The 27,643-nt window shown below is 48.5% G+C and overlaps 1 protein-coding gene across 2 annotated transcripts in view; it reads left to right on the top strand.

Moving 5' to 3' along the window:
• NOS1 (nitric oxide synthase 1) overlaps positions 1–27,420 on the top strand; it is a 93,466-nt gene extending 66,046 nt beyond the window's left edge. For both annotated transcript variants that reach the window (XM_047761856.1, XM_047761855.1), the window contains 11 exons: positions 1,946–2,084; positions 2,517–2,595; positions 10,297–10,490; positions 11,961–12,130; positions 15,256–15,466; positions 16,190–16,277; positions 17,838–17,959; positions 19,612–19,760; positions 21,756–21,950; positions 23,806–23,924; positions 24,936–27,420. In XM_047761856.1, coding sequence (XP_047617812.1) covers positions 1,946–2,084; positions 2,517–2,595; positions 10,297–10,490; positions 11,961–12,130; positions 15,256–15,466; positions 16,190–16,277; positions 17,838–17,959; positions 19,612–19,760; positions 21,756–21,950; positions 23,806–23,924; positions 24,936–24,951 — 1,482 coding nt within the window. In that variant the 3' untranslated portion in view covers positions 24,952–27,420. The remainder of the gene's footprint in view (positions 1–1,945; positions 2,085–2,516; positions 2,596–10,296; positions 10,491–11,960; positions 12,131–15,255; positions 15,467–16,189; positions 16,278–17,837; positions 17,960–19,611; positions 19,761–21,755; positions 21,951–23,805; positions 23,925–24,935) is intronic.
• Positions 27,421–27,643: the final 223 nt, after the last annotated feature.

The raw sequence follows: 27,643 nt of genomic DNA on the forward strand, positions 1-27,643 counted from the left end.
TTGCATCCTAATGGATACTAGTTGGGTTCTTAACCCACTGAGCCACAACAGGAACTCCCAGATATTTCCACCATGATAGAACAAATCCATTGGACAGCGCTTTTCCAGATATGAGACCCCAGGAAAATAAATACATAATGGTCTTCTATGTGCATGAGGGGCAGGATGCAGTTGGCCATCCTGAGGAAAACAAAAAAGCAGTGAATGTGGACCACCTTTACCTGCTCCTTTCTTGGCCCTGGAATGCCTTCCTGTCAGCAGCCCCAGGAGAGAGGGGACTGTACAACCTTCTGTCATGCACTTGACACCGTTTTTCCTGACAAAGAGAACAAGAGGGGAAACTGGGGCCTCCAAGCTATACAGATGTCTGTGTGAGGAGTTCTCTGATGGCCTAGATGTTCAGGCATTGTCACTGCTGTGGCTCAGGTTCGATTCCTGGCCCAGGAACCTCCACATGCTGTGGACATGGCCCAAAAATAATAAGGATCTCTGTGTGAGGAGGCTGTGCTGATACACTTGCACCTGCATTTTTTCCCAGGCAAAGAGAGTCAAGGTAACTTGGTTTTTTTATCCCTCAAGATAACAGCATGGTTCTTGACTTCAATCAGTCAACTCTGAGCATCCCAGAAGCAGGGCCTATCAGAAGGTGTCATACCCTTTAAGCTCTCATACCCCCAGTTCCCCCAGCCCACTCTCAGCCCTGTCAATCGCTAAATCTACATTCTGGCTACATAGATTTGCCTATTCTGGACATTTCATATGAATGGAATCATAACACATGGTCTTCTGGAACCGACTTATTTCACTCAGCCTAGTGCTTTCCTGGTTCACCCACATTATAGTATATATCAGTACCTCATTCTTTTGTATAACCCAAATAATATTCCATTTTGTGGATATACTGTATTTTGTTTATCTGTTTATCAGTTAACAAGCATTTGAATTATTTTCAACTTGGCATGAGGCCCCAAAATACTAAAAACAAACATACAACTACCTTTGAAAACCTTTGGAATTATCCATGGTTTTTTTCCTCCAAAAACCTGAATCCTAAACAATGATTCTTAGAATCACTAAATTTGCAAATCTTAGGAACTTGACCCAAAATAAATAAATAAGTAAAAATTTACATGCAGGTATCCAAACATTCAAGATATTCTGCCTTTAATATAATTTTCAAGTCTTTAGAGAAAAAAAAAAGGAAATTCTAAGGTGTTTAGTTTCTTATTTAATGTTAAGTCTCTGCACAAGTTTGTTTTAGGAACAAAGGCCATAATAGAGTTACATATTAAATAAAAGCTAAGTCCCAAGGTAACAGTAAATGTGGTATGTCTGGCATATCAAAGGCACTCAAAAAATATAGGATGGATTGATGGATGAGTGGATAGATGGATAGAGAGAAGGGTGGGTGAGCGTGTGGGTGGATGAATGGATACAAGGCGGGAGGGAAGGAAGGGAGGAGGGAGGGAGGAGGGATGGATGAAGGGAAGGAGGATGGATGGATGGAGGGATGGATGGAGGGAAGGAGGAGGGGATGGAATGACGGGAGGGAGGATGGGTGGAGGAGTAGGTGCATGGGAGAATAAGTGTATAAGTGGAGACATAGATGGATGGAGGGAGGATGGGTGGATGGATGGAGGGAAGGAGGGATGGATGGATTGGTAGGGCAGAAGGATGGGTGGATGAGTAGGTGCGTAGGAGAATAGGTGTGTAGGTGAAGGGATGGATGGATGAGTAGGTGGATAGAAGGATGCATGGATGGATGGGTGGGTAGATGAGAGAATGGATGTATAGGTAGAGGGATGGATGGATGGAGGATGAGTGGATGAGTGGGTGGATGGGTTAATGGGTAGTTGGATGGATGGATATATGCCCAGGACTTGGAGCTGTTGGGAGGAGCCTTCTTAGCTGAAAGAGGTCACCAAAAGCCCCATGTGCGCCACAGGCAGCCTGTGATGTGTTCTGCGTGGGAGACGACGTCAACATTGAGAAGGCGAACAACTCCCTCATCAGCAATGACCGCAGCTGGAAGAGGAACAAGTTCCGCCTCAGCTATGTGGCCGAAGCTCCAGAACTGACCCAAGGTACCTCTCACCACCCACCCACCCTGAGGAAGACAGGTGTGACAGTGTGGGGAAAGGGAAGACAGGACCTCTCACCTCCAAAAGGTCCTTGAAGAAGGCGGGCTTCCACGCTGTGGTCTCCCTTTAGTGCAGTTCTCCCCAGATCAACACGCGGTTGCTGCCCCAGGATGGCCAAAACATGTGCTTGGAAGCACATGTGCTTTCCAGCAGTGGGGCCTGTCACCCTGAACCTCCTCATTTGAACCAGATTCAACCAGACCTGCTTTCCGTTTCTGCGATGTCGACGACCACCCATTCCAGTGCCTGCCTTGGCTCTTTGATTTCTTCCCAATAGTCCAGGGGACAGTGGGAGAGCAGGTCAGGAGAAACTGGAGACTTTCTACTGACAGCTGTCTAACTACATCTCAGGAAGACTGGTTTTTCTCCCCGCAGGTCTCTCCAATGTCCACAAAAAGCGGGTCTCGGCCGCTCGACTCCTCAGCCGTCAAAATCTTCAGAGTCCTAAATCCAGGTAGGAACACCTTGATCCCCCTGAGTTACTCACCTGTCCTCCAGATGCCACCTACTAAGGAAGGAGCCCTTGTTGACCCCAAGAACTGGCCTCTAAGGCTCCTCAAGAACCCCTTACTGCTTGTAGCACCTTGTTTCCTGCTTTTTTGGCCAAGCTCCAGCCTGCCGGGATGAAAAAAGTCAATGGTGGTGATCCTTATGGAAAGGGGAAAGAGAAGGGTTTTATGAGGAATTTTCCATTGAGACTACGCCCTTGTCAAATTGCTCATGTTCATTGTCATGTTCGTCTTAGCGATCATTTAGTCCGGACATTTCCTCCTTGTGGATAATTCTTCTCTGCATCCTGATAAATGGCTGCCCAGGCTCTTCTGAAATCCCTTGGGGATGATGGGAGGTTTATTCATCTATAAAACAGCCCTCTCTGTGTAATGAGGTCCTAATTGTTAGAAATTGTCTTACTATTGCTTAGAACCAAAGCATGTCTTCTGAGCACTTCCTTTTGGTCCTAAATTACACTCTCCAGTAACACCCGGGACAAAGTCAAGTTCTTCCAAATGAGAGAGCTGCCAGTAGCCAAGGACAGGGACCAACCTCTCCCACCCCACCCACCCCACCCCCATTCCTTCCAACTGTTCTTCCTGAGACCTGGCTTCCCAGTCCTTTTGCTAAGGACACACTGTGTCCCGCTGGAAATGTCATTCTTAGACCTGCTCACAGTGCAGTGGCAGTCCTGTGATCCTTGCCAAGTGTGCTGAGGCTATTATTACCATCCCCAATCCGGACGGGACACACTGATGTGGCCCAAAATTGCAGGCATTGTCCTGACAGCCGTGCAGCTCTCCCATTAAGCTTACGTCCTTGCTACTCTTGGACTTCAGATCTTTTTCAGAATGATCAGCCCAGGTTTCTGCATCCCTCTACTTATAGAAGTCAAATTTTCAGCAGTAATGAAAGTCTTTGCCTTGATCCCTGTTGAATGGAATCTTCCGTACTTTGCAATTACAGCCCATGAAGATCTCTTGAGATCTTGACCCTTTGCCTGTTAAGTACAGAACGTGGGCTCTCGAGCTGGACAGCCCAGGGTTCTGACCCCAGCACTACCATGTACCAGCTGTGTGACCTTGAGCAAGTCCCTTGGGTCCTCTGAACCCCTGTCTCCTTACCTAAAATGAGAGCAGTGGCTGGAAAGATTGCCAACATTTATCTAGTACTGCCTGTGTTCCACGTATTGTTTTGAGTCCTCTCTGTACAGAATCTCCCACAGTTCTGACCAGCCCAGGCAGTAGGGGCTATTATCATCCACATTCCACATTTTAAATATGAAAAATGACACTTAGAAAATGCAAGTGACCTTTTCCAGGTAACACAGACTCAGTTCTCTGACTTCAAAGTCAATATGTCAAATGGCGATACCTCTACAGCCTTGTAAGTGTAAGGCTGCTGTGAGTACTAAAGACAATGCACACAGACCAACTGGCATAGTCTGCATTCCCGTTACTATTCCTTATCTAGCGCAGCTCCATGCACCAGCAAGTCTAGGGTGTGTGCTTTCTACATGGACGTAAAACCTTTGATAAAGTGGTCCACAGGATGGAGCCCCAAGGCTCTGTGTTCTCCCCCAGATCCCCAAACACTGAAGAAATGGACTGTGGCGCAGCAGGTAAAGGATCTGGCATTGTCACTATTGTAAGTCAGGTTGCTGCTGTGGCACAGGTTCAATCCCAGGCACAGGAACTTCCACATGCCTCAGGCGCAGCCAAAAGAAAAATTAGAAATGGATTGGGAGGAGTTCCCATCGTGGCTCAGGGGTTAACGAATCTGACTAGGAACCATGAGGTTTCGGGTTTGATCCCTGGCCTCGCTCATTGGGTTAAGGATCCAGCGTTGCCGTGAGTTGCGGTGTAGGTCACAGATGCGGCTCAGATCTGGCGTTGCTGTGACTGTGGTGTAGGCTGGCAGCTACAGCGCTGATTAGACCCCTAGCCTGGGAACCTCCATATGCTGTGGGTGCGGCCCTAGAAAAAACAAAAAGACAAAAAAGAGAAAAAGAAAAGAAAGAAATGGATTGGGAAATTAATCCATTTGAATAATTAGTTAAATACAAAATAATGATCTTTGACATAGAGAGGGACTCTGTTTCATTTTGGATTTTTTTGGATTATTAGATCTCCTACATAAGAGTTGGTTTGGTTTTTTTTTTATGGCTGCACTCAAGGCATATAGAAGTTCCCAGGCCAGGATCCTTAACCCACTGCACCAGGCCAGGGATTGAATCAGAACCTCCACAGTGACCTGAGCCACTGCAGTCAGTCTTTTAACCCACTGCACCACAGAGGGAACTCTGACATAATAGTTAATTTTTGTATGGAGGCAAAGTTAACTTACAATATTGTATTAGTTTCAAGTATACAGCAAAGCTATTAAACTATATATATATATATCCTTTTTCAGATTCTTTTCCATTACAGATTATCACCAGATGTTGAGTTCCCTGTGCTATGTAGTAGGTCCTTGTTGTTTACCTGTTTTATATATATAGTAGTGCATATTTTCAATCCCAAACTCCTGATTTATCTCGAGGGACTCTCTCTTTGAAATATGCTTACTTCCTGTTTCCATCCTGTGGAAAAATACAATTTCAGTAGCATTGGAAGAGAAGGGACTAAGAATCTACTGGAAATTTCTTTTCAGTGACAAACTAAAAGACCAGATCACAAAAATTACTCCCCAAGCCATTATACATAAAAAGCAAGATAATTTGCAAATGTTTGAATGCTAATTGATCCCAAGACTTAGAATAACCCCCCAGCCACCTCCACAAAGGGCAACTGACTTTATGCCAAATGACTTACAAGAGGACATTTCAAATAAGTTAGGAACAAAAAGACAGTATTAAAATCAGTCATAGATGAGCACAAAAGGATCAAATTGCATCTAGGTGTTTAACTCTTTAAAAGCATACTCCATAGCAGCACCTTACTACCATTTCAGCTTCATAATTTTTTGGCTGAACCCATGGCATATAGAAGTTCCCGGTCTAGGGACTGAATCCAAGTCACAGCTGTGACCTATGCCACAGCTATGGCAACACCAGATCCTTAACCCACTGCGCCAGGCTGGGAGTCAAACCTGCCTTACCACAGAGACAACACTGGATCCTTACGCCACAGCACCACAATAGGAATTCCTGGTTTTTTTATTTTTGTTTCTGTTTTTAAGGACAATTAAGTGAAAAAAACATGACCCTCTCTCCCATTTTCCCTTGTCCAAGGCCAAAGTCAGCCTGTTTGAGCCAAGAGGCCATAGCAAGATACCATGATTCAGACACAGGAGACTCTTAATTGTAAGCAAAGTGCTTAAAAGGAAGTCACCCGCCTTTAGAGGGTGATCCTTGCAACTCTAAAGAGAAAAGAAACCACAGTTACTGCCTGGCCAGGAAATAAATTTTCTGCATATGCCAATTAGCAAACAATACAAAAAAAAGAGTATAATGGAGCTCTAATGGGAGGGGCATGAATCTTAAGTCCTAGAAGTCAGTAGGAGGAGGGAAAACCCAGGATAGACTTTAGATAGGCTAGTGGATGGAGGGGGGCTGCCTAGGAAGAGAGAATAGGATGCTGGAGATGCTGAAGGGGCCCTCAGCACTGGGTATCACGTAGAAAGATGGGACATTATGACAGAGAGTTCTTGATGGGAGAACTCTTGAGTTCCAGCTCCCCTCTGATAAAATTGCTTCTCTCCAGGGAGTTCCCACTGTGGCTCAGTGGAAACAAACCCGACTAGTATCCATGAGGATACTAGATTCAATCCCTGCCTTGCTCAGTGGGTTAAGGATCTGGCATTGCCATGAGCTGTGGTGTAGGTCCCAGATGCTTCTCCGATCCAGCTACAGCTCCGATTCAACCCCTAGCTTGGGAACTTCCATATGCTGTGGATGTGACCCTAAAAAGCAAAAAAAAAGAAAAAAAAATTGCTTCTCTCCAGCCTTCCCCTTGTCAACAGAGGACATCAACATTTGGCTTAATCCCAAATCCCAAGTATTCTCCTTACTTCCTCTCTCCCCTCTCACGGTCCATCCAACTATCCACTACATCTCAGATATAACCTCTGTCTTAAGCAAAGCCGTAGTCACCTGTGGTCTGGTAGCTGCAAGAGACACCTAATGCATTTCCATGTTTTTTGGCTTTTCTCTCAAAGATCCATTTTCCAAATAGCAACCAAACTGATCTTTTAAGAACATAAATGGATGGGAGTTCTCTTATGGCTCAGCAGGTTAAGGAATGGGCATTGTCACTGCAGCAGCTCCGGTCACTGCTGTGGTGCAGGTTTGATCCCCAGCCCAGGAACTTCTGCATGCCATAGGCGCAGCCAAAAAAAAAAAAAAAAGGAACGTACATGGAAGCCTATCCTTCCACAGTGTCACAGCTTCCAAAGACTTCCCACTGGACTTAGGAAACCTCTGAACTCCTTGCCATGAAAGGTCATGATGAGACCCTGATGATCTGGCCCCTGCCCAGCTCTCTGATCTCCTTCTGTACCACCTGCCCCTGTGTTAGCCCCTCTCCAAACACTACAGCCTTCTTTCCCTTCCTGGAACATGCCACCCTTTTTCCTACCTCAGGGCCTTTGCACATGCTGCTCCCCCTTTCAGAAACACTCTTCTTCCAGATCTTTTCATGCCGTTCCTTCTCAGTTTTCAGATCTCTGCTCAAATGTCAAATCACCAGAGAGGCCTCCCTGACCATCCTTATCTGCTGGTCTCTTAGCCCACAATTCTCAACTCATCACTACCCTTCATCCACATCACCAGCCCCCTAGGACATCTTAAGTTGCTTCTTAATGAGAATTTGGCCCTTTGTTATCTTCTTCTGTCACTCTCTCACTAGTGCCTGGAACAGTACCTGACACTCACTACAAATTTGCTGAATGTATGAACCTTATTAACTCAAATTGCTCACCACAAGTTTTAGTCTTTTCACTGAAGAATGAACATTAGCTTTTTTTCCCATTCAATGCCAGACATTAGCAGATTATTCTTTCATCTGTGAACCTGTCACTGAAGCATTGCCAAGTACGCATGAGTATGTGTGTGTGTGATGTTTCTGTAGATGGATACCTAATAAGCAGCAGTACTCTTGGGGAGAGGGTGAAAGGGGCCCAAATGGCTATTGTCTTCCAATGCTGCCCTTTCTCCCTCCGCTAATATTTTTCAATGTCCCATATGTATCCCAACCTCAAAAAAAAAAAAAAAAAAAAAAAGCTTAGTAAATCCTATACTTAGAAACCCCCAGCAGAACTGAGATTTAAGACAATTGGTCTCCAGGCTAGTGCTGCCCACAGGGGGATCAGCTTCCTGCAAAGCTTTAAGGACCAGCCCACTGAGGTGTCCTAGGGCCAGGCAGCCATTCAGTGCTGGGATCCTTCGCAAGCCACGCCTGGCCAGTGGCTTGCAACATCCCCTTGGTCAACTTCCCAGCAGAGCCAGGGCCCACCTTGTAGCTAACCTTCCAGCTCCATTCCCATCCTTGCCCCCTATCAGCCTGACCACCTTCAGCCACATTCTCTTGAACTTGGACTTAGGGGCAGTGGCTGTGAGCATGAGCCAGCTCAGCAAGTTCGGGTCCTCTGCATTTCTATTTTGTACCGGCCAAAAAAAAGGAGGCAAATATACTTCTGAAAGAAATCATGATGATCTGGGAGAAAAGTGGGAATTGATTTGCGGGCCTTTCAAAGGCTTCCCGTGGTTGGTACAGGAAGCTCCCAAATTAGCAGCCCCACAGCGCCCCCTGCTGGTCACCAGCTTCTAATTTCCTCCCTGGAGCTGGCTGGTGAGGGGAGGAGATCTTACTCTCCAGGAACCAAAAGATTGGTATACTCAGTTGTGCCAGTCCATTTAATTGACAAGATCAGTGCCCCAGAGAGGGCAGAGTCTGCCCAGGAAAGGAAAGTGGGACCCCAGACCCTGCCAGCACCATTCACAATATCAGTCGCCAAGTTCCCCACCCTACTAAGGAGAGGGGTGCCTTGCTTCAAGAAAATACACCCCAAAAAGCAAATATGCCAGCACAACTGTTTTAAATAATGGTGGCTATTTGCAGCACAAAAGGGCTTTTGGTTGTGCCAAAAATTCCTTTAAATAGCGAGTCCCATTGGCCTATTCAAGGGCTGATTTACATACCACAGAGAATGTAGCAACTTCATGTTGAATATCAAGTGTCTCTATCAACTGAAAAACAGTTGGCAATGAAGAAAAAGCAGATCTGAAAATGCAAATGTATCCAGAAGAATACAAGAGATTTGATTTACCAAAGTGTAGTGATCAATCCCAAAGTTTTTAAGTATAAAAATACAATTTCTCTGGACTAAAAACTTTTAAGAGGACCAGAATAACCATAGTCTGAGAAATCATTCTTAGCACAGACGCCCCTGCCCTTGAAGTCCAAAAATCAAAAGAAAGGGAATGACCTGGCAGCACAAACTGAGATTCCCCCTGCATTTTCACCTTAGGCCTGTAAATTTTATAACATCCGTGAATTTGTGCATAACAAGAATCTGAGCCTGAGGCCAAGTCCTTTTCCCTTTTCTGTGACAAGATTAGGACCTCGGCTGCAAAAGGGGGGCGGAGCTTGGGATTCCTAGGAGAGATGGAATTTCACAGAATGGGGAGGGGGCGGAGCTTGGGATTCCTAGGAGAGATGGAATTTCACAGAATGAGGACAATCTCTGCCTGTGGTTCCCCTGGCTAGTGGTTCCTGGCAGATCTCCAGTTGGTACCCAGAGCCTATTCCAGCAGCTGGTTGATCCTGGGAGACTGAGGTTACTTCAGTCAACAAATATTTCTTGGAGTTCCTGTTGTGGCTCAGCAGGATAAGAACCCCAAACAGTGTCTGTGAGGATTTGGGCTCACTAAGCAGGTTAAGGATCCAGTGTTGCCACAGCTGCAGTATAGGTCGCAGATGCTACTTGGATGCAGTGTGGCTGTGGCTGTGGCATAGGCTGGCAGCTGCAGCTCCGATTCGACTCCTAGCCTGGGAACTTCCATATGCCCCTGGCATGGCCCTAAAAAGAATGTATATTTCCTGAGTCCCTACTATGTTCTGTGCACTGTCTTGTGTGCCAGAATAGCACAGCAGACAAAACAGACAAATTCCTTGCCCTCTAGAGTTTACATTGTCCTGGCAGCGGAGGAGGGTGGGGAGCAAGCAGGGGGGACAGACCACAAGCAGTTATAATGAAATAAACTCTGCTGGAGGTCAGAGGATGGTAAGTACTGTGGAGAACAGAAAAGCAGGGGTAGGAAGACAGAAAAGCAATGAGATCTGGGGACTGACCCCTCAGGTGCTCCCATGTCCAGAGTTAGGGGATATGAGAAGGAACTGCAGAGGAGACCAAGCAGGAGCAGCCAGAGAGAAGGTCTGAGAGCCTGGGGTGCTCAGGAGAAGGGCACTAAGAAGGAGGAAGCGAGCAGCTGCATCCAGGGCTGCTTTCATGACCGCAAAGGAGCACTGGGAGCTGGTGCTTGGATTTACAATGAGGAGCTCAGGGCTGACCTTGCCAAAAGCGGTTGTGTGGAATGATGGGGTCCCGTGCCCCAAAGAGAATGGAAGGAGGGGAGTTGTAGCCACAAGGACAGACCAAGGAGCAAAGAAAGGAGGCAGAAGCTGGTGGCCCTCCTCTCATTGTCCCCCACCCTTCCCTCCAGCCGATCAACTATCTTCGTGCGTCTTCACACCAATGGGAATCAGGAGCTTCAGTACCAGCCTGGGGACCACCTGGGCGTCTTCCCTGGCAACCATGAGGACCTCGTGAATGCCCTGATCGAGCGGCTGGAGGACGCACCCCCTCTCAACCAGCTAGTGAAGGTGGAGCTGCTGGAGGAACGGAACACGGCTTTGGGTAACTATGGCTGGGCTGGGTACCCCTCCCGACCATTCCCAAGGGCCCTTCCCTTCTCCAGGGAGTCCCAGAGGCAGCAAGCATCTGGGGAAGAGGAGACCCATTCTTCCCAATCACCAGTCCAGGTAGGAGAGTGGGTCTCTGTCGCCCCCCTATCTTATTAGACTGAAGATACCCCCTTTCTCATGGCTGAACAACCTTGGTCCAACTGGCTGAGCAGATGTTGGTGACGCCAGGACATTGGTGGTTCATCCTTAAGGGAAAAGGACTCCACTTCTTTCATCAACTAGACACTGATCTTAGCAGAGCTATTCAGCTTGCTTCCTTCCTCAACTGGCCTCACTGCCTCTGAATAAATAGCAGCAAAAACCTGCCCCTCTTAGAGCCAAAAGGCACTGTCTGAAGCTCAGCGGCCCATTGGCACTGAACCACATTTCTGATCTCATTAGATCAGGTCCCCACCTGTTCCATTGACCACCCCTGACATTCCTATTAAAGAACTCGCAAAGGCAAATGGATCTCCGTGCTTCATCTCCATAGCCACAGGTGAGCTCAGGACTCAGGCAGGAGCAACTGCAGTGACCGTACATCGTAGCCCATGACACATCCCCTTTACATAGGAGCTAGGACGTAAAGTCAGGGTGGAATATGAAAACAGTATTTTTCAAAGCCCTACTGAAAATCCCTTAGGAGGGTACCACCTTTTCCTAATATAGCCAAACAGGCCAGTTCCTCCTCCATGTTGGAACAGTACCTTTATCTTGAACCCAAGATAGAGAAGTAGAGGTTTGTGTGGGGGGCTGATTGGATCAAAGTGCACGAAGGCAATTTGTATAGTCGTTAAGACGTGGTCTGGAGCAATACTGCTTGACTTTATGAATCTGAGCTGTGTGACCTTGAGCAAATTCCTTACCCTCTCTGTGCTTCCATTTTTCTCAACTGCAAGATGAAAATAGTAGCACCCACCACCTAGGATGTGGTGAGGATTAAATGAGTTAATAATATAAAGCACTAAGAATAGTAGATGGCCTATAGAAAGGGGTATGTAAGTGTCAGGTATGTATATAGTTTTAAACTCTAGAATCCCACTCAGAGGTGTAAGAGGCTGACACCACGAGAGACAAAATAAACACATAGCTCACGCTCAGTTGGTGGCTCACTGTACAGAATGTCAAGAGGCTGTCTCGTGCTATTTTAATATGTGTTTATGCTTGATTTTTTGTACCAGTTTGCTCAATAGATTTTGGACATGCTCCCTGCATATGAGATGGTCACACAATTCCCAGGACCCTGGGTGTAGAGGGAGATGGAGAGGTTGCTTGGTTCTGGGGCATTCCAGCTCTCCAGGCCCTGTCCTCCACCCCATGAGCAGGTCTGGCCTCCTTGTCTTGGACCCAAGCCCTCAGAGCCCAGACTCCCCACCCCCCGCCCCCCACCAACCCATCTCTCACCTCCACTGCACCTTCACAGGAGTTATCAGTAACTGGACAGACGAGCATCGCATCCCACCCTGCACCATCTTCCAGGCCTTCAAGTACTACCTGGACATCACCACGCCTCCAACACCACTGCAGCTACAGCAGTTTGCCTCCCTGGCCACCAGTGAGAAAGAGAAGCAGCGCCTGCTCGTCCTTAGCAAGGTGGGTCTCTGGCCTGGTACCACCTCAATGGGCGCCTTTCACCCTTTCCTCCGCAGAGTTGTGTGGTTATTCCAACAGTGGTCCACCAGATGGCAGTCGTGAGCGGGGCCTGCCATATTCTAGCTTGCAGAAGGTGACTATAATTGGCCAGTCTGTTTGGGCTAGTCCCTACCATCGCCCCTTCTTCTAACTAAAGCCTAGCAGAATGAGAGAGTGACTCCGTTGAATCTCAGGGTTCTCTGGCTGCAGTAGAAATTACTGTTCTACTTCCTCCTTCCCTTGGAACTCCTGAGCCTCCATTAGTTCCATCCAAGCTCATGCTTCAAAGAAAAAGAAATTCAGAGAATCCCACAGTGCTCTGTAGGTAAAAATCAGCCTTTTTCAGTGCTAAGGAGCTAGAGGTATGACTTCAAGATACAGGGGCCTCTGATGGTAAAGCAAACCAAAAAGCACAGCTTCTATTGCCCTTGTTTAGAAACCAAGCTGCCCTAGCTGGGGAGTTCCTGCAGTAGTGAAATGGGATAGGCAGTGTCTTGGGAACACTGGGACATGTTTTGATCTCTAGCCCAGCATAGTGGGTTAAGGACCCAGTGTCTTAGGTCGCAAGTGTGGCTTGGACCTGATTTCTGGCCCGGAACTCCATAGGCACCCCCCAAAAAAAAGTCCTAGCTGGAAAACCACTCAGACTTCTCCCAGTGGGGGCTCCTCCCCAGGAAGCAAACCACCAGCAAGGGATGGTTTCACTTTCTTCTGCTGTGCAAAAGGAGGGGTTGTGTGGTGGCACAGCAAGATCTGGGAGTTTTTTGGCTAATTTTTTTAACTCAGGGAGTGCCTCTTATTTAGAAATATGAAGACAAACACCAGGAAAAAAAAAAAACACTTAAAGAATTGTATGTGATTACCTCTGGGGAGTTGGAAACAGATTGAAGAGCATTATTTTCATTGTAAGTTTTGCAGAATTGGTTGTTTTTTGGTTTTGGGTTTTTGTTTTGTCTTTTTAGGGCCATACCCGTGGCATATGGAAATTCCCAGGGTAGGGGTCAAATCGGAGCTGTAGCTGCCAGCTTTCATCACAGCCACAGCAACACCAGATCCTTAACCCACTGAGCAAGGCCAGGGATCAAACCCGTGTCCTTGTGGATATTAGTCAGGTTTATTAACACTGAGCCACAATGGGAACTCCTTAATTAACTTTTTAAACTCCGTACATGCATGACTTTGACTTAAACATTTAAATTAACAAAAGAGAGCCAATATGAAAAGGAAATAGAGTTTACGCTGTTTGCATGGGATTATTTAAAGTAGAATTTGATATAAACTTAATCCATTTTGTCCCCAAAATGCAAACTCCATTAAAGGAGCAAGGATTTTTATTAGGGGAAATATATGTGTGAGAGAAAACGATAATAGAGTCAGATTAAGGCTGAAAGAACCCTCAGACCTCGAAGCAGGCCTGACCCTAAGTGAAGGAGAGCAAAGAAAGTTTGATGGAAAACCTCTGGGATCATATGGATGTCAATTTCAGATGGATGGGCTGGGGCTCTGGATGGCACGTCCTCAAGAATGCCATACCCTATCAATAGAGCAAGCATGGTCTTTAGGAATGTGGGGAAAGCTTTGTTATACGATGCACTTGTAATAGGCTTTACCCCTCCTCAAAATCGGAGCCTTCGGAGTTCCCTTTGTGGCTCAGCAGGTTAAGAACCTGACTAGTATCCATGAGGATGCAGGTTTGATCCCTGGCCCTGCTCAGTGGTTAAGGATTCCGTGTTGCTGCAAGCTGCAGCATAGGTCACAGACATGGCTTGGTTCTGGTGTTGCCATGGCTGTACTGTAGGCTGGCAGCTGCAGCTCCAATTCAACCCCTAGCCTGGGAACTTCCATGTGCCACAGGTATGGCCCTAAAAAGACAAAAAAAAAAAAATTTAGAAACTTCTATAAGCTACAGGCAGCTTCTAAGATATAGGGCAAATAACTCAAGAGCCCCAAAGAGTTCCTTGGGTCCCTGATACCCACTGGGCTTTGGTGTCAACACATCCCTGAACGTGGTCCTTCAACCCCAACCTGTTCCTTCTGGATCGCCATTTACCATCCTGAATGTGACCAAGGACACATCTCCAGCCTTGCAGACCCACAAGTCACAGGCCTGCAAGTCTGACTCCCTTCACAGTGCATCTCTCTTGAACTTCATAAATGGCAGGAGAGTGTCACGCGCAGGAGCACAGGTTCTGGGGCCAGATCACCTACAACAGCAGTAAGCAGACTCTTTCTGTGAGGGGCAAGGTTGTACATCTTTGAGACTCATGGTCTCTTTGTCTTTCTTGCAACCATTCACCTCTGCCATTGTAACATCACAAATGGATACTTCGTAAATGAGTGGGCATCACTGATTCCAATCAAACTTTTGTTGAACTTACACTGAAATTAGAATTGGGTATCATAGTCTTATGTCATGAAATTTTATGGTTCTTTAGATTCCCCTCCCCCCAACCATCTAAACATGTGAAAACAGAGTTTCCTTTGTGGCTCAGTGGTTAACGAATCTGACTAGGAACCATGAAGTTGCAGGTCCGAGCCTTGGCCTCACTCAGTGGGTGAAGGATCCGGTGTTTCCGTGAGCTGTGGTGTAGGTCGCAGACGTGGCTTGGATCCCGCGTTGCTCTGGCTCTGGCATAGGCCAGTGACTGCAGCTCCAATTGGACCCCTAGCCTGGGAACCTCCATGTGCCATGGGAGCGGCCCTAGAAAAGACAAAAAGACAAAATAAATAAATAAATAAATAAACATGTGAAAACGACCCTTGGCTCCCAGGCCACATAAGCAGGCAATGAGCCTGATCTGGTTTGCGGGCTGCAGTTTGCCACCTTGTAGCCAGGGCACCTCTATGTCCCTCGGTTTCCCCATTGATACAACGGGGATGACAATCAGACTTATTTCATAAGGTCCTGGCAAAAGTGAAAAGCTGGCACAGAATTCCTATCTAAGAGTTGGCTATTATTAGTTATTAATTTTTATTTGTTTTAACTATCATTATTTTTTAATTTCCCTGGACCTCCTCAAGCTGTCCTTGGAAGTTTGTTCCTGGAGCTGGCTGCAAGTTCTTCTCTGTCCGTCTCCTTGGCACAGGGTCTGCAGGAGTACGAGGAATGGAAATGGGGCAAGAACCCCACCATTGTGGAGGTGCTGGAGGAGTTCCCATCCATCCAGATGCCCTCTACCCTGCTCCTGACCCAGCTGTCCCTGCTCCAGCCCCGCTACTATTCCATCAGCTCCTCCCCGGACATGTACCCCGACGAGGTGCACCTGACTGTGGCCGTTGTCTCCTACCGCACCCGAGGTGGGCAGGGGCGCCAGGGGAGCCCCCAGGTCTGCACCCCACCTCCAGTGGCCTCTGTACATCTGCCTCCACCAAGTCCCAAATCCCTGGGAGGAGACCCACCCCCAAGACCAGGAAAAGAAACAGAGCAGTCCACTGTCCCCTTGGGCAAAGCCAGCTCTGTGCAGAATTAGGAAGGAAATGCAGTGTGCACCTGGAGGTCTCTATTCCAAAACCCTGAGACACCCCCCCTTTCCCTCCCTTCCTCCCCTCATGCCCCCAAGGCAGCAGCTAGAACAAGCCACCCGCCTCCCCTCCTAGGGCGGGGTCGTGGGGGGGGGCGTGCCGCTCTGCTGCAGGATGTCCAGCTGGTTGTAAATCAGTCAGATAACCTGACCTCTGCTCCCCGGTTTTCCCTCCTTATAAAGCAATTCAGTGCACAGTGCCTGGGAGACCGCTGAGACCAGGGCCCTGGCAGGCCCCCAAGAGCACACTGGCTGAGGCCCTTTTAATGGGCAGGGTTTGGATCTGAGCCACGCCTACCCACCAGTTTCATAGCCACGAGCCCACCCCAGCTTTACCATTTCCCCTTCCCCTTCAGAGGAAGGGATCCAGACAAGAGACTCCAAGGTGGAAACTTGCCCTGGGGGCTGTGAGCCTTCTGCCCTGGAGAAGTGGGGAGGTGAGGCATGGGAGAACTGAAGGGATAGGAGGCAAACCAGACCACCTTGGTTGTTCTGTTAGATGGAGAAGGACCAATTCACCATGGCGTGTGCTCCTCCTGGCTCAACCGGATCCAGGCTGACGAGGTGGTGCCCTGTTTCGTGAGAGGGTGAGTGGCAAACAAGGAGGAAGAAGTGACCATCCCAGATCTGCATCCTGATGTCCCGAAATGGAGTGAATAGACCAACCTGAAGGGAGCTAGAGAGGTGGCCAAGTCTCCTGGGATTGAGCTCAACATTCAGCATCACTCCATGCTTTTAAGGAAACAGGACCATAGGGCAGAGCAACATAGCAGAAGCTAAGCAAGTCCTAGTCAAATTCAGGTCAACACAACAGATATTTATCAAGTGTCTGTCCTGAGCTAGATGGGGCTACAGCAGACAACCAGACAAACGCAGTTTCACCCTCCATGGGATTTACAGATTAGTGCAATTTCTATCCAAAGTCTGCTGGCCACCCCATCCGTTTCCAGATTCTTAAAAACCAGGAAAATTTAGCTCCCTCCCCATTAATCATAGCTTTTCCTTCCAAACTCAGTTTTAAAGGACATTTCTGCCTAGAGCTAATAGTACTGTATTGTACACTTACAAATGTAAGAAGGGAGTTTCCACCATAGCACAGTGGGCTAAGAATCCAACTACAGTGGCTCAGGTCTCTGGAGAGGCACAAGTTCAATCCCTGGCCCAGTGCAGTGGGTTAAAGGATCCAGCATTGCCACAGCTGTGGCATAGTTTGGCAGCTGTGCCTCGGATTCAGTCCCTGGCCCCAGAACTTCCACATGCCTTGGATGTGGTCATAAAAAAAAAAAAAAAAATGTATTAAGAGGATAGATTTCACATCAAATGTTCCTACCACAATCAATCAATCAAATAAAAACTATAAATTCTAAAAAGTATGAAAATAAGGACTATGTCTGAGCTTAGGTCCAGTGTAGGTACCCGCTTTGTCAACTAAAAATGACCCTACCTCAGGTGGGAAGTGAACAAGGCCGGCCGTTTTCCTCTGCTGTCAAGGGTAGAACCATCACACCATCAGCATCAGCATCACACCATCAGCATCAGAATCCCCTGGGGTGCTGCAAAAATGAGCCTACCTAGACTTATTGCATTGCCCAAGAATCTACACCCCCTTTAAACATCCCCAGAGGGTCTTTTGTACCCTGAAGTTTGCAACTCCCTAATTTAGGACGATCTCATGGATGGTTAATTCAGTAGTTCTCAATGGAGGGTGGCCCCTCAGGGAACACTTGGCAGTGTCTGGAGATATTTTTGGTTGCCACAGCTGGAGGGTGCTCCTGGCATTGGATAGACTAGAGGCCTGGGTGCTACCCAGTATCCTGCGATGCACAGAGAGGCTGCAGCCCCAGAGTCAGTAGGGCTGAGGTAGGGAAACCCTGAGTTAAGTCAATCCCGCTGCCCTTTGTGGCTTAGCTCAGCAATGGGGATAATTGGGACATGGAGAGGCCATCACACCGTGAGGACCGCCGGTTTTAGAAATTCCCCAAATTTAAGGGAGCGCCCACCCTGATCAGGTCCACCTGACCCCAGCTGAAGAGCTCGAAGTGCCATTGTAGGTCTACCCAAGACAGCCATCTGGTTTACCTAAGACCCAACAGTTCTTGCTCAAGTTTGCGCTCAACAAGCCTTCTGACTCTCTCTTTCTTGCCCAGAGCACCCAGCTTCCACCTGCCCCGAAATCCCCAAGTGCCCTGTATCCTGGTTGGCCCAGGCACTGGCATTGCCCCTTTCCGAAGCTTCTGGCAGCAACGGCAATTCGATATCCAACACAAAGGTAAGTCCATGGTCCAGCAGCCATGAGGTTTCCATTCCCTGGACCTGGGGGCCCGTGTGTGTCCCAGCAGCCTGGAGGTGTGATGATGATGGTCTCTCTCCTTTGCATCACTGCCTGGGGAGGAACGGGGAGCACAGTTGTGACCAGACCCATGGGTGAAGTTTATGGTGTAATTCAAAGGACCTGCCCAAACATACCATCAACACAGCTTGCTCCAGGGCCTGAAAATCCATCCCCAGAAGTCATTTCTTTGACAGTTAAGATAATACCCCATCTTAAAACGTGAGCAGCCCTTGGAGTTCCCGTCATGGCTCAGCAGAAACACATATGACTAGGAACCATGAGGTTGCGGGTTTGATCCCTGGCCTGGCTCAGTGGGTTAGGGATCCAGTGTTGCCATGAGCTATGGTATAGGTCGAAGATGCAGCTCAGATCTGGCACTGCTATGGCTCCGACGTAAGCCGGCGGCTACAGCTCCAATTCAGTGCCTAGCCTGGGAACCTCCATGTGCCCTAAAAACAAACAAACAAAATGTAAGCAGTCCTAGAAGGTTAACGAACCCAACTAGGATCCATGAGGATGCATGTTGGATCCCTGGCTTCACGCAATGAGTTAAGGATCCGGCATTGCCATGAGCTGTGGTGTAGGTCACAGACACGGCTCGTATCCAGCACTGCTGTGGCTGTGGCTGTGGGCAGCAGCTGTGGCTCTGATTCAACCCCTAGCCTGGGAACTTCCATATGCAGGTGCAGCCCTAAAAAAAGAAAGAAAGAAAGAAAGAAACCCAGAATTTTGACATACATTAAACAGGGATTTATTGAGCATCTCATAAATGCCAAACACTGTGGTAGGCATTAGAGGTATAGCAGTGAACAAGAAAGGGAACCAACTTAAAAACAAAACACCTTGCCATAGTGGAACTGTCATTCTAGTGCAATAGCTAACATTTATAAAGTACAGTTGACCCTTAAATGACATGGGTTTGAACTGTGTGGGTCCACTTTTGTGAAAATTTTTTCATTAAATACACACCTACAGTACTAGACCATCTGAGGATGGTTGAGAATTTGCAGATTTTGTACCTCAGATACAGGGGGCCAACTATGGGACTTGAGCATCAGTGGGTTTAGGTATCCAGAGCGGGTCCTGGAACTGGCCCCCATGGATCCCAAGGGACAACTGTAGTCACGAGGTAGCAGACATGGTTCTCATGTTTTACATTTATTTCCTGCGATAACCCTGTGAGGCTAGATGCTTTTTATTATTTTTTATTATTTCCACTTTGTACATGGGGACACAGAGACATGGCAAGTTATATTAAATTACTCAGCATCACTCCTAGCTGGGATTTGAACCCAGGTGGTCTAGCTTCAGAGTCTGAGGTTTTAGCGCCACCCAGTGGTGGGGCTGCTAGGTAGCTGGAAGAGCAGAAGGAAAGATGGAGACCCAGAGGAGAGAGGTCTGTGTGTGTGCATGCTTGTGTGTGTGTATGCGCACACACGCATGTGTGAGTATCTATCCTGCCTGTCCCTGTGTCCACGAACCTCACCCATGGGGTACATGCTAAGGTTCCTTGCACCCTTGGTGCCACCAGCCACTCCCCCAATCGGGCCTCAGAGCTGACAGTGACATGAGATCTTCCTGGTCCCCAGGAATGAGTCCCTGCCCCATGGTCCTGGTTTTCGGGTGCCGGCAGTCCAAGATAGACCACATCTACAAGGAGGAGACCCTGCAGGCCAAGAGCAAGGGGGTCTTCCGAGAACTGTACACAGCCTACTCCCGGGAGCCAGACAAACCAAAGGTAACCCCCAGCCTGTTCACAGTCCCCCGACCCTGGCCCAACACATACCTGCACTCATAAATGTTTGACTTCAAATATTTAACAGCCTGAACAGAAACAGATTCACAGACATAGAGAATAGACTTGTGGTGCCGGGGTGGGGGGGGGGGCAGGGAGTGGGATGGGCAGAGAGTCTGGGGTTAGTCAAGGCAAACTGTGACATTTAGAACGGATAAGCAATGAGATCCTGCTGTACAGCACAGGGGACCGTGTCCAGTCTCTTGGGAGGGAACATGATGGGGGATAAGATGAGAAAAACAGTGTGTGTATATATATATATCACTGGGTCATTTTTCTATACAGCAGAAATTGGCACAACATTGTAAATCAACTATACTTTAATATCAAAGTTTTTAACAAGGACCACAACAAAGATTTAACTGCCCATATTCTATGATGCCACTTATGTGGCTATAATAGCCAACTCTGTAGAGACCGAAAGCTGATTTGTAGTTGTCAGAGGCTGTGGGAACAGGGGAAAGGGGAGGGACTCCTGAGGGGTACAGGGTCCCTTTGGAGGTGATAGAAAGGTTCTGGAACTAGATAGTGGGGACGGTTTCACAACATTGTGAGTGTACTCAATGCCTTGGCATGGTACTGAGCACTTGAAAGCACACAGATATTTTATGTGTATTTTATCACAATAAAAAGGTTTTAAAATATGAATTTAAAGATTTACACAGGAGTTCCCACTGTGGCACAGTGGGTTAAGAATCCGACTGCAGTGTCTCAGTTCTCTGCAGAGGCAAGGGTTCGATTCCCAGCCCCTCGCAGTGGGTTAAAGGATTCACTGTTGCCGCAACTGTGGCTCAGATTTGATCCCTGGCCCAGGAATTTCCATATGCTACAGGTGCAGCCATTTAAAAAAAAAAAAAAATTAGGCGTTCCCATCATGGCTCAGCAGTAATGAACCCAACTAGTGTCCATGAGGACACGGGTTTGATCCCAGGCCTCACTCAGTGAATTAAGGATCCAGCGTTGCTGTGAGCTGTGGTAGGTCACAGACAAGGCTCGGATCCCGTGTTACTGTGGCTGTGGTGTAGTTCGGCAGCTGCAGCTCTGATTCGACCCCTGGCCCAGGAACTTCCATAAGCTGCAGATGTGGCCCTAAAAAGATTTAAAAAATAAAAAAAAATAAACAGCCCATAAGAGGCACTACAAGTCAGAATGGACACAGGCCATGGGATTAGAGCACTTACTGGATCCTATGGGGAAGGAGGGTTTCTCAACTGAACCCCCAGGGGCATCCCAGGGAAGGAGCCAGGACAGTTGGGGAGGGGGCACTCAGAGGGTCTGGGCAGCAGCTACTTGAGGACTGGCATGGAAGTTCATCCGTGTTTTAGTAGCAGGTATGGCATGCCAGGACTACCAGCTGAATGACAGGCTCGCCTGGGGGAAGTTTTCCGGACAAACCAAATTCCCTGGAGGCTGTACTGGACACCCCTTTGTGCCCACCTGACATTCTTTTAGCCCACGTTTTATTCCAGCAATTCCTGCAGCAGCTGGCTTTGCCCAGGTGTAAGCTGGCAGCCCCACCTCTGGCCCCCATCTCTTGCTGTCTGTCCTGGAGATTCTCCGGCATCTATAGGACGCCAGCCCAGGACGCCTGCAGCACCATCCCACCCCTAGGCGTGGACAGTGTTAACTCCCATGGGCGACCACTGCCCACTGGGGAGGAGAGCAGGTAGACGACATCCCCCTTTTACACCCGCAGGGAACCCTAGAGGGTCCTCAACACACGTGAGCACCAGAGTGGGGAGCAGCTCATCACAGCTCAGATCAGCTTTCTGTCCTTTCCTGCCTCACCCTTCCCAGTTACCTGCATCATTACAGAATATGGATCTGCACACAAGCCCCTGTGTCAGGCTTGTGTGCAGGGGCAGGGGTGGGGGGATTGAGTGACACAGGATTGTCCTGCAGCCCACCCCTTCTCACTGGTCCTCCTGCTCCCCGTAGAAGTACGTGCAGGACATCCTGCAGGAGCAGCTGGCCGAGGCTGTGTACCGAGCCCTGAAGGAGCAAGGGGGCCACATTTACGTCTGTGGGGACGTCACCATGGCCGCCGATGTCCTCAAAGCCATCCAGCGCATCATGACCCAGCAGGGGAAACTCTCTGTAGAGGACGCTGGCGTGTTCATCAGCAGGCTGAGGGTGAGTGACAGGCTGGTTCATGGGATCCCTCTTCCAGCATCCAGCTTCCTGTCTTCTCTTCCTTATCTTACCTGTCACAATAATCAGAGGAGCCGTAATGACATCCCTCTCCCATTTTCCCATGAGGATAGAGGATACAGGAGGTTCCAAACCATAGTTGAGAGAGAAGGATGGATGACTGGGCAAACAAGTATTAAATATGGTGGAGAGCTGTGATATGTGAAAATAACAAGTGGACGGACCACTGGGTGACTTGGCACAAATCATGCTAACACAACTCTTCCTGCCCCACCCCCGAACCAAGCAGCAGCACTGCCCCGTGCAGTTGGGCAGGTTGGGCAGGTTGGGCACTGCATAAAAAAGGTTTGTCCAAGACTGGCAAAAGAGGGATGAAAGCCACCCCAAGCTTGGCTTCCAGAGCAGTGCACCATGGACTAGAACTGTGTTCACCCCCAAAAGAGGGGTACCTTTTACGAATTGGCACAAAGGCTTGTAGCCCAGTAAGCAAAGTCCTGACTGTGGCCGACTGCCCTGAATACAATACACTGAGTGCGGGCCTCCATAAAGCTCTAGAGGTGATTCCCAGTCTTCTCCCTGCTTCCCTAAATGAGTAGCAATCAAACGTCTTTGCAGAAGAAGCCCTTGTAATAATTCTGATACTGAACCCTACTCAGTTAAAACGAAACAATACAAACCTTCTGATAGAAATGCCAGAGCTCCAAGGCAAATCACTCAATTTGGAATGAGCCTTGGAACATACTTTCATACATCCTGCAGAACTCTGCAGAATAAGATTGAAAACCCAACTCAATTTAAAATGAATCCACTCTGCAGATAGGCAACCTTCCTCCAAGCCTTTGGGACCAAGGATGCGGGAACTTAATTCTGCTAAACAAGTGTTTCCCAAACCCTGAAACTCCTCAGCAGGGAGGTGCCTCTTCCCTTTTTTAGTCCTCAAAGACACAACCCTCTGGAATCTTCCTAATGGCCATCCCTCAGTTCTGCCAAAGAAGCTCCAGTGGCTCCAGAAACTCTTAGATGCTGCAAGTCCATCATCACTTGTGCGCTTTCTTTCTTTCTTTCCTTCTTTCTTTCTTTCTCTTTCTTTCTTTCTTTCTTTCTTTCTTTTTCTTTCTTTCTTTTTTCTTTCTTTTTTGGCCAATGCCCATGGCATACAGAAGTTCCCAGGCCAGGGATTGAACCTGTGGCACTGCAGTAACAGAGCCATAGCAGTGACAACTCCAGGTCCTTAACCTTCTGAGCCACCATGGAACTCCACTTGTGCTGTTTCTTGGGTTCTCTTTTTTGTTTGTGTCTGGGCAAACCTGAGCTAAGATGCTCAACTTCAGATAAACATATGTGTGTGAAGAAGCCTCTACTTTGGCAACCACGGCATTCCCTGAGTGCTTAGTGGGCGCCTTTTCTTTTTTCGCATCACTGCTGGTCTCTACAGGTGATGATATCTCACACTAAACCCAGCCATGCCCAGATCCGAACTTGCAAAAACAAGGAGGGGAGAGGAAAGGGGGAAATGGAGAGGCTTCCATTGGACCCCCTCACCTCTCCTGTCCTCAGAATTGACAAAGCAGCAGCTCTGTTTCCCGATGGGAATATAAGTGTTCTCAGCCAAGGGCTGAGAAAAGGCCCCGTGCCCCACAGGGCAGAGGGTCTTGATGAAACAGAGTCTTGGAGACCAAAGAGATCTCCAGAGGGAAGGGGGAGCTGGTTTACACCTCGTTTTTCAAGGAACTGTCTTCTTTGGGGATAGTCCATTCCAGGATGGCAGTATGTCTGCCCTTCTCTTTGCCCTCAGCTGGCATTTGAGGTCTGTTTCTTGGTTGTTTCTGTCCCCTAGGATGACAACCGGTACCATGAAGATATTTTCGGAGTCACCCTGCGTACGTATGAAGTGACCAATCGCCTTAGATCTGAATCCATTGCCTTCATTGAGGAGAGCAAAAAAGACACAGATGAGTAAGCAGGCTCCAACCCACGGGGAGGGGTGGGCAGATGGACAGGGATGTCTGACTTTGTTGACCATGTGGGGTCCCCAGACCAGCAGCCTCAGCACTGCCTGATTAGAATTAGAAGCAGTTAGAAATGCAGGTTCCTAGGCCACCCCAGCCCTGCTGAATCTGAAACTCTGGAGTCAGGGCATAGCACAGTCTGTGTTTTTATGACTCCTGCAGTGGATTCTAAGTTCCCTGCAAGTGTAGGAGCTCCAGCTTTGGATTCACCTTCTCCTGGGGCACCCGCAGCTGAATGATGGCCCTTGCCATGGCAAAATTTTTACGCCTCTTCACTGCCTCTGTAGCGCTTACACCACCTCCTGCCCCCACAGAGTGTTGCCGGCATTCTCACTGATACAAACTCCAATTGGTATTATTTTGAGAATTCCACTTGTCCTCTGGAAATGCTGGAAATGGTCTGAGATGCCACAATACTGGGATTGGGTCTCGCTCTTTAAACCTTTCATTAATGCCATGCGTGACCTGTCACCCTGGATTGTAATCTCACTCCCCCACTTCTCTGCCACAGAGTGCCTCGAAACCACCACCTGGTACCCTCTAAATTAGGTAGGAGTTCAGCTGCCTCATTTTCAGTAGCCTAGGGCACGCACGCTCCATTTCTTAAGCATCCTCATTTTTCTCCCCTTGCGCCAACACGGTAGTCTCAAAAACATACCTTGGTGTCCATCAGACTAACATGATCGCCTTGAAGATCACAGCTCCTTTAAATGTCCCGTGTCATGGCCAGTTATGTGGGTGAACAAGCATCCATTTATCAGTTTGATCATTCACTCATTCATTCATTCATTTAAAATGAGCCCCCACTAGGTGCCCAGTTTTATCCAAGGCACTGGGGCTGCCAAGGATGTGAAAGAGACCAAGCCCAGAGCATAGGTGCTTTTCTCTGAGTCTCTTTAAGGAAACACAGCAGCCTTGCTTCTGTGGCACTAACCCCCTCCCACTTCTCCTCCTGCAGGGTTTTCAGCTCCTAACTGGACCCTCTTGCTCAGATGGATGGCAGGGTGGCCGCCCCACGCACTCGGCCGGGGTGGCTACAGGTTTTGTAAGCGCGGACACTGCTGAACCTTCCCTTTGGGCCCCTCCCCCCGTGGCCCCTGCTCTGCCTCTCGTCCTGTCACCGTGTCCTGGTCCTCCGCTCCTGGGTTCTCACTTCTCAGTGTGTCTCTCTCACCCTTTTGGGTTTTCTCCTTGAGTTTTCCTGCTGCAATGCGATGCCTTTATAATCCGCAGTGGCTTTTACAAAACTGTTTCCCTCTCTCTCTCTCTCTTTCTGACAAGGGCACATCCCCAGTGCATGAAACCACTGGAACATGGCCGTGGCTTGTGTTAGAGTGTCTACTGGGGTTCACCCTGGAGAGGCTGCAGGGACCAGATGCAAGAGTTTTCTGAGCTAGTTCCTCCGCCGCTGTTCAAACCCCCGCCCCCCAACCCTGTCCTTTTTTTACGATGGTGTTCTGGACATGTGTGTATGTGCGTGTGATGGGCCTGGGTCTCCCTCTGTCCTCTTGCCTGAGCAGACATGCCGCCTGCACACCCTCAGTGCCAAGAAATTTGCCCCAGCCCATACTGAGGCCTCATGTATCCATAATTAAGGGTCTGTGCCAGTACCCATAATAGTCCTGGTTATAAAAGAGCAGGTCGTGGAGGTGGGGTGTGATGAGAGAAAGATATTCAGTGAAAGAGGGAGTCACAGAATTAGATGCATCCAGATACTGGTACCAGTTAGTGGAGCCCTTACTGGGAGATGAACCCATCTGCTCCCCATCCCCACCCCACCTCAGCCAGGATCACCTGACCTGGCCCTCCCCAGACAGTCCCACCCACAAGACCGGAAACAGTGTTGTCCAAGGGAATGAGCTGGAAATAAGTGTCTCCCCATTCTTTGCCACTGGATGACATTGGACAACGTCACCTGTCCTTCATTTCCTGTAATTGTAATGTTATGAAGCGGAAAAGGATGGATAGATCGAACTTTAAACTTGTGGAGATTGGAAACAATATCAAGGAAGGGCATTGTTGTTGTTGTTTTATTTCCCTAAATGGGGCTTGCCGTTTCAGCCCTGGAAGTAAAATACCAGAAGTCAGTGAAAGCAGATGAGGCTGAAGAAGGAGTCCATCATGAGGCGCCTGCCGACAGCTGGGGCGGGGAGAACCTGCCATCATGCTTTCGGTCTTCAAAAAGAGATTCCCCCAGGTTTTTAACCTGATAAAAGAATTTTGATGAATAAATTATCCTCAACGCAGATTTTAAAAACAGGCAGTAAAGTCTTTTGGCAGGAATCGGGACAGGTACAATTGCTCCCAGTCGGACAATCTGCTGAGTTCATCTTCTCAGAGGAAATGGGGTGGAAGTGTCCCTCTCTACCCTGAAGTGCTCAAAATCAATGGTAAGCAGCGCCCAGAGAGAGCCAGGAAACCCCACTGACCCCCAGCAACTGCTTCCCAGGTGTTGAAAGGAAGCCATCAGCCAGTTCCGGTCTTCTGTCTGATTTTGTTTCGTCTTATGCTGTAGAAAGGCAGCCTTTGGATGCAGCACACAGGCACTGCTTTCTTGATGCTTGGTGTGGGGGTCTGCCAAAGGGAGAGGGCTCTGGCCCTCCCCAGAAGGGCCCTAGATCCGAGGTGCCAAAAAGGTGTCCCCAGGAGGGGACAACCTCAGAGACTCTTAAAGACAAAGGGGAAGCTCTGTCTCGGCTTTTTCCACCTTCCCTGGCAGCCCCCGCTGGTGTCTCATCCATGGGACACAGAGTTCGACTTCGTGCCGGTTTTGATTTCCCTGCCTGACTTTAATCCTATTCACTCCTGCTCGGGCTTCCGTGGCACAGAAACCAAGCACTCAGCATGCTCGGCCGCCCCTCTCTGACCTGGAGGGAAGCCTGTTCAAAACCCTTTCTTTCCTGCAAACGTGATTCTGGCTCCTAGTAGCTGTCCTCCCAAGGGCTTCCTGTCCAACCCTCTGAGCCTTTCAGAGATACCTCCTAAGATGTCACTAACTCCCCAGGGGCTGAACTGCTGTGTCCAACCTCCATCCTAGAAGAATTAGAGCACCCCTCTCCAAATCAAGCTTCACACATGAATGCTTTTCCATCGCCAAAGAAATATTTATGAGCACTTACTCCATACTAGGCACTTTCTCACTTCTCCCTGCCCTTCTAGTAGCAGACAAGCAAAGGAAAACATCATCTTGTTTTATCAGGAAGTCTAAGTGATTACGTAACCAGGATTCATCGTTCTTCCCAAGAATGATTGTTTTGTTTCTGTAAGAAAATACCTTTTAACCCCCAACACAAGCTGCTTCATAACTCCTGGCTGAGAGACAGGAAGCTAGTCTGATGGGTTTCTCTCATTCACCAGAATCTCTGATACCAAAAGCCTCCCGTTAAAAAGCCTATCAAGGAGTTCCCGTCGTGGCTCAGCGGTTAACGAACCTGACTAGGAACATGAGGTTGCGGGTTCAATCCCTGGCCTCACTCAGTGGGTTAAGGATCCGGTGTTGCCATGAGCTATGGTGTAGGTTGCAGACAAGGGTCAGATCCCGCGTTGCTATGTCCCTGGCGTAGGCTGGCGGCTACAGCTCTGATTCCACCCCTAGCCTGGGAACCTCCATATGCCACAGGTGCGGCCATAGAAAAGACCAAAAAAAAAAAAAAGAGAGAGAGAGAG

The sequence above is a fragment of the Phacochoerus africanus genome, chromosome 15, assembly GCF_016906955.1.
Source record: "Phacochoerus africanus isolate WHEZ1 chromosome 15, ROS_Pafr_v1, whole genome shotgun sequence".
NCBI lineage: Eukaryota > Metazoa > Chordata > Mammalia > Artiodactyla > Suidae > Phacochoerus > Phacochoerus africanus.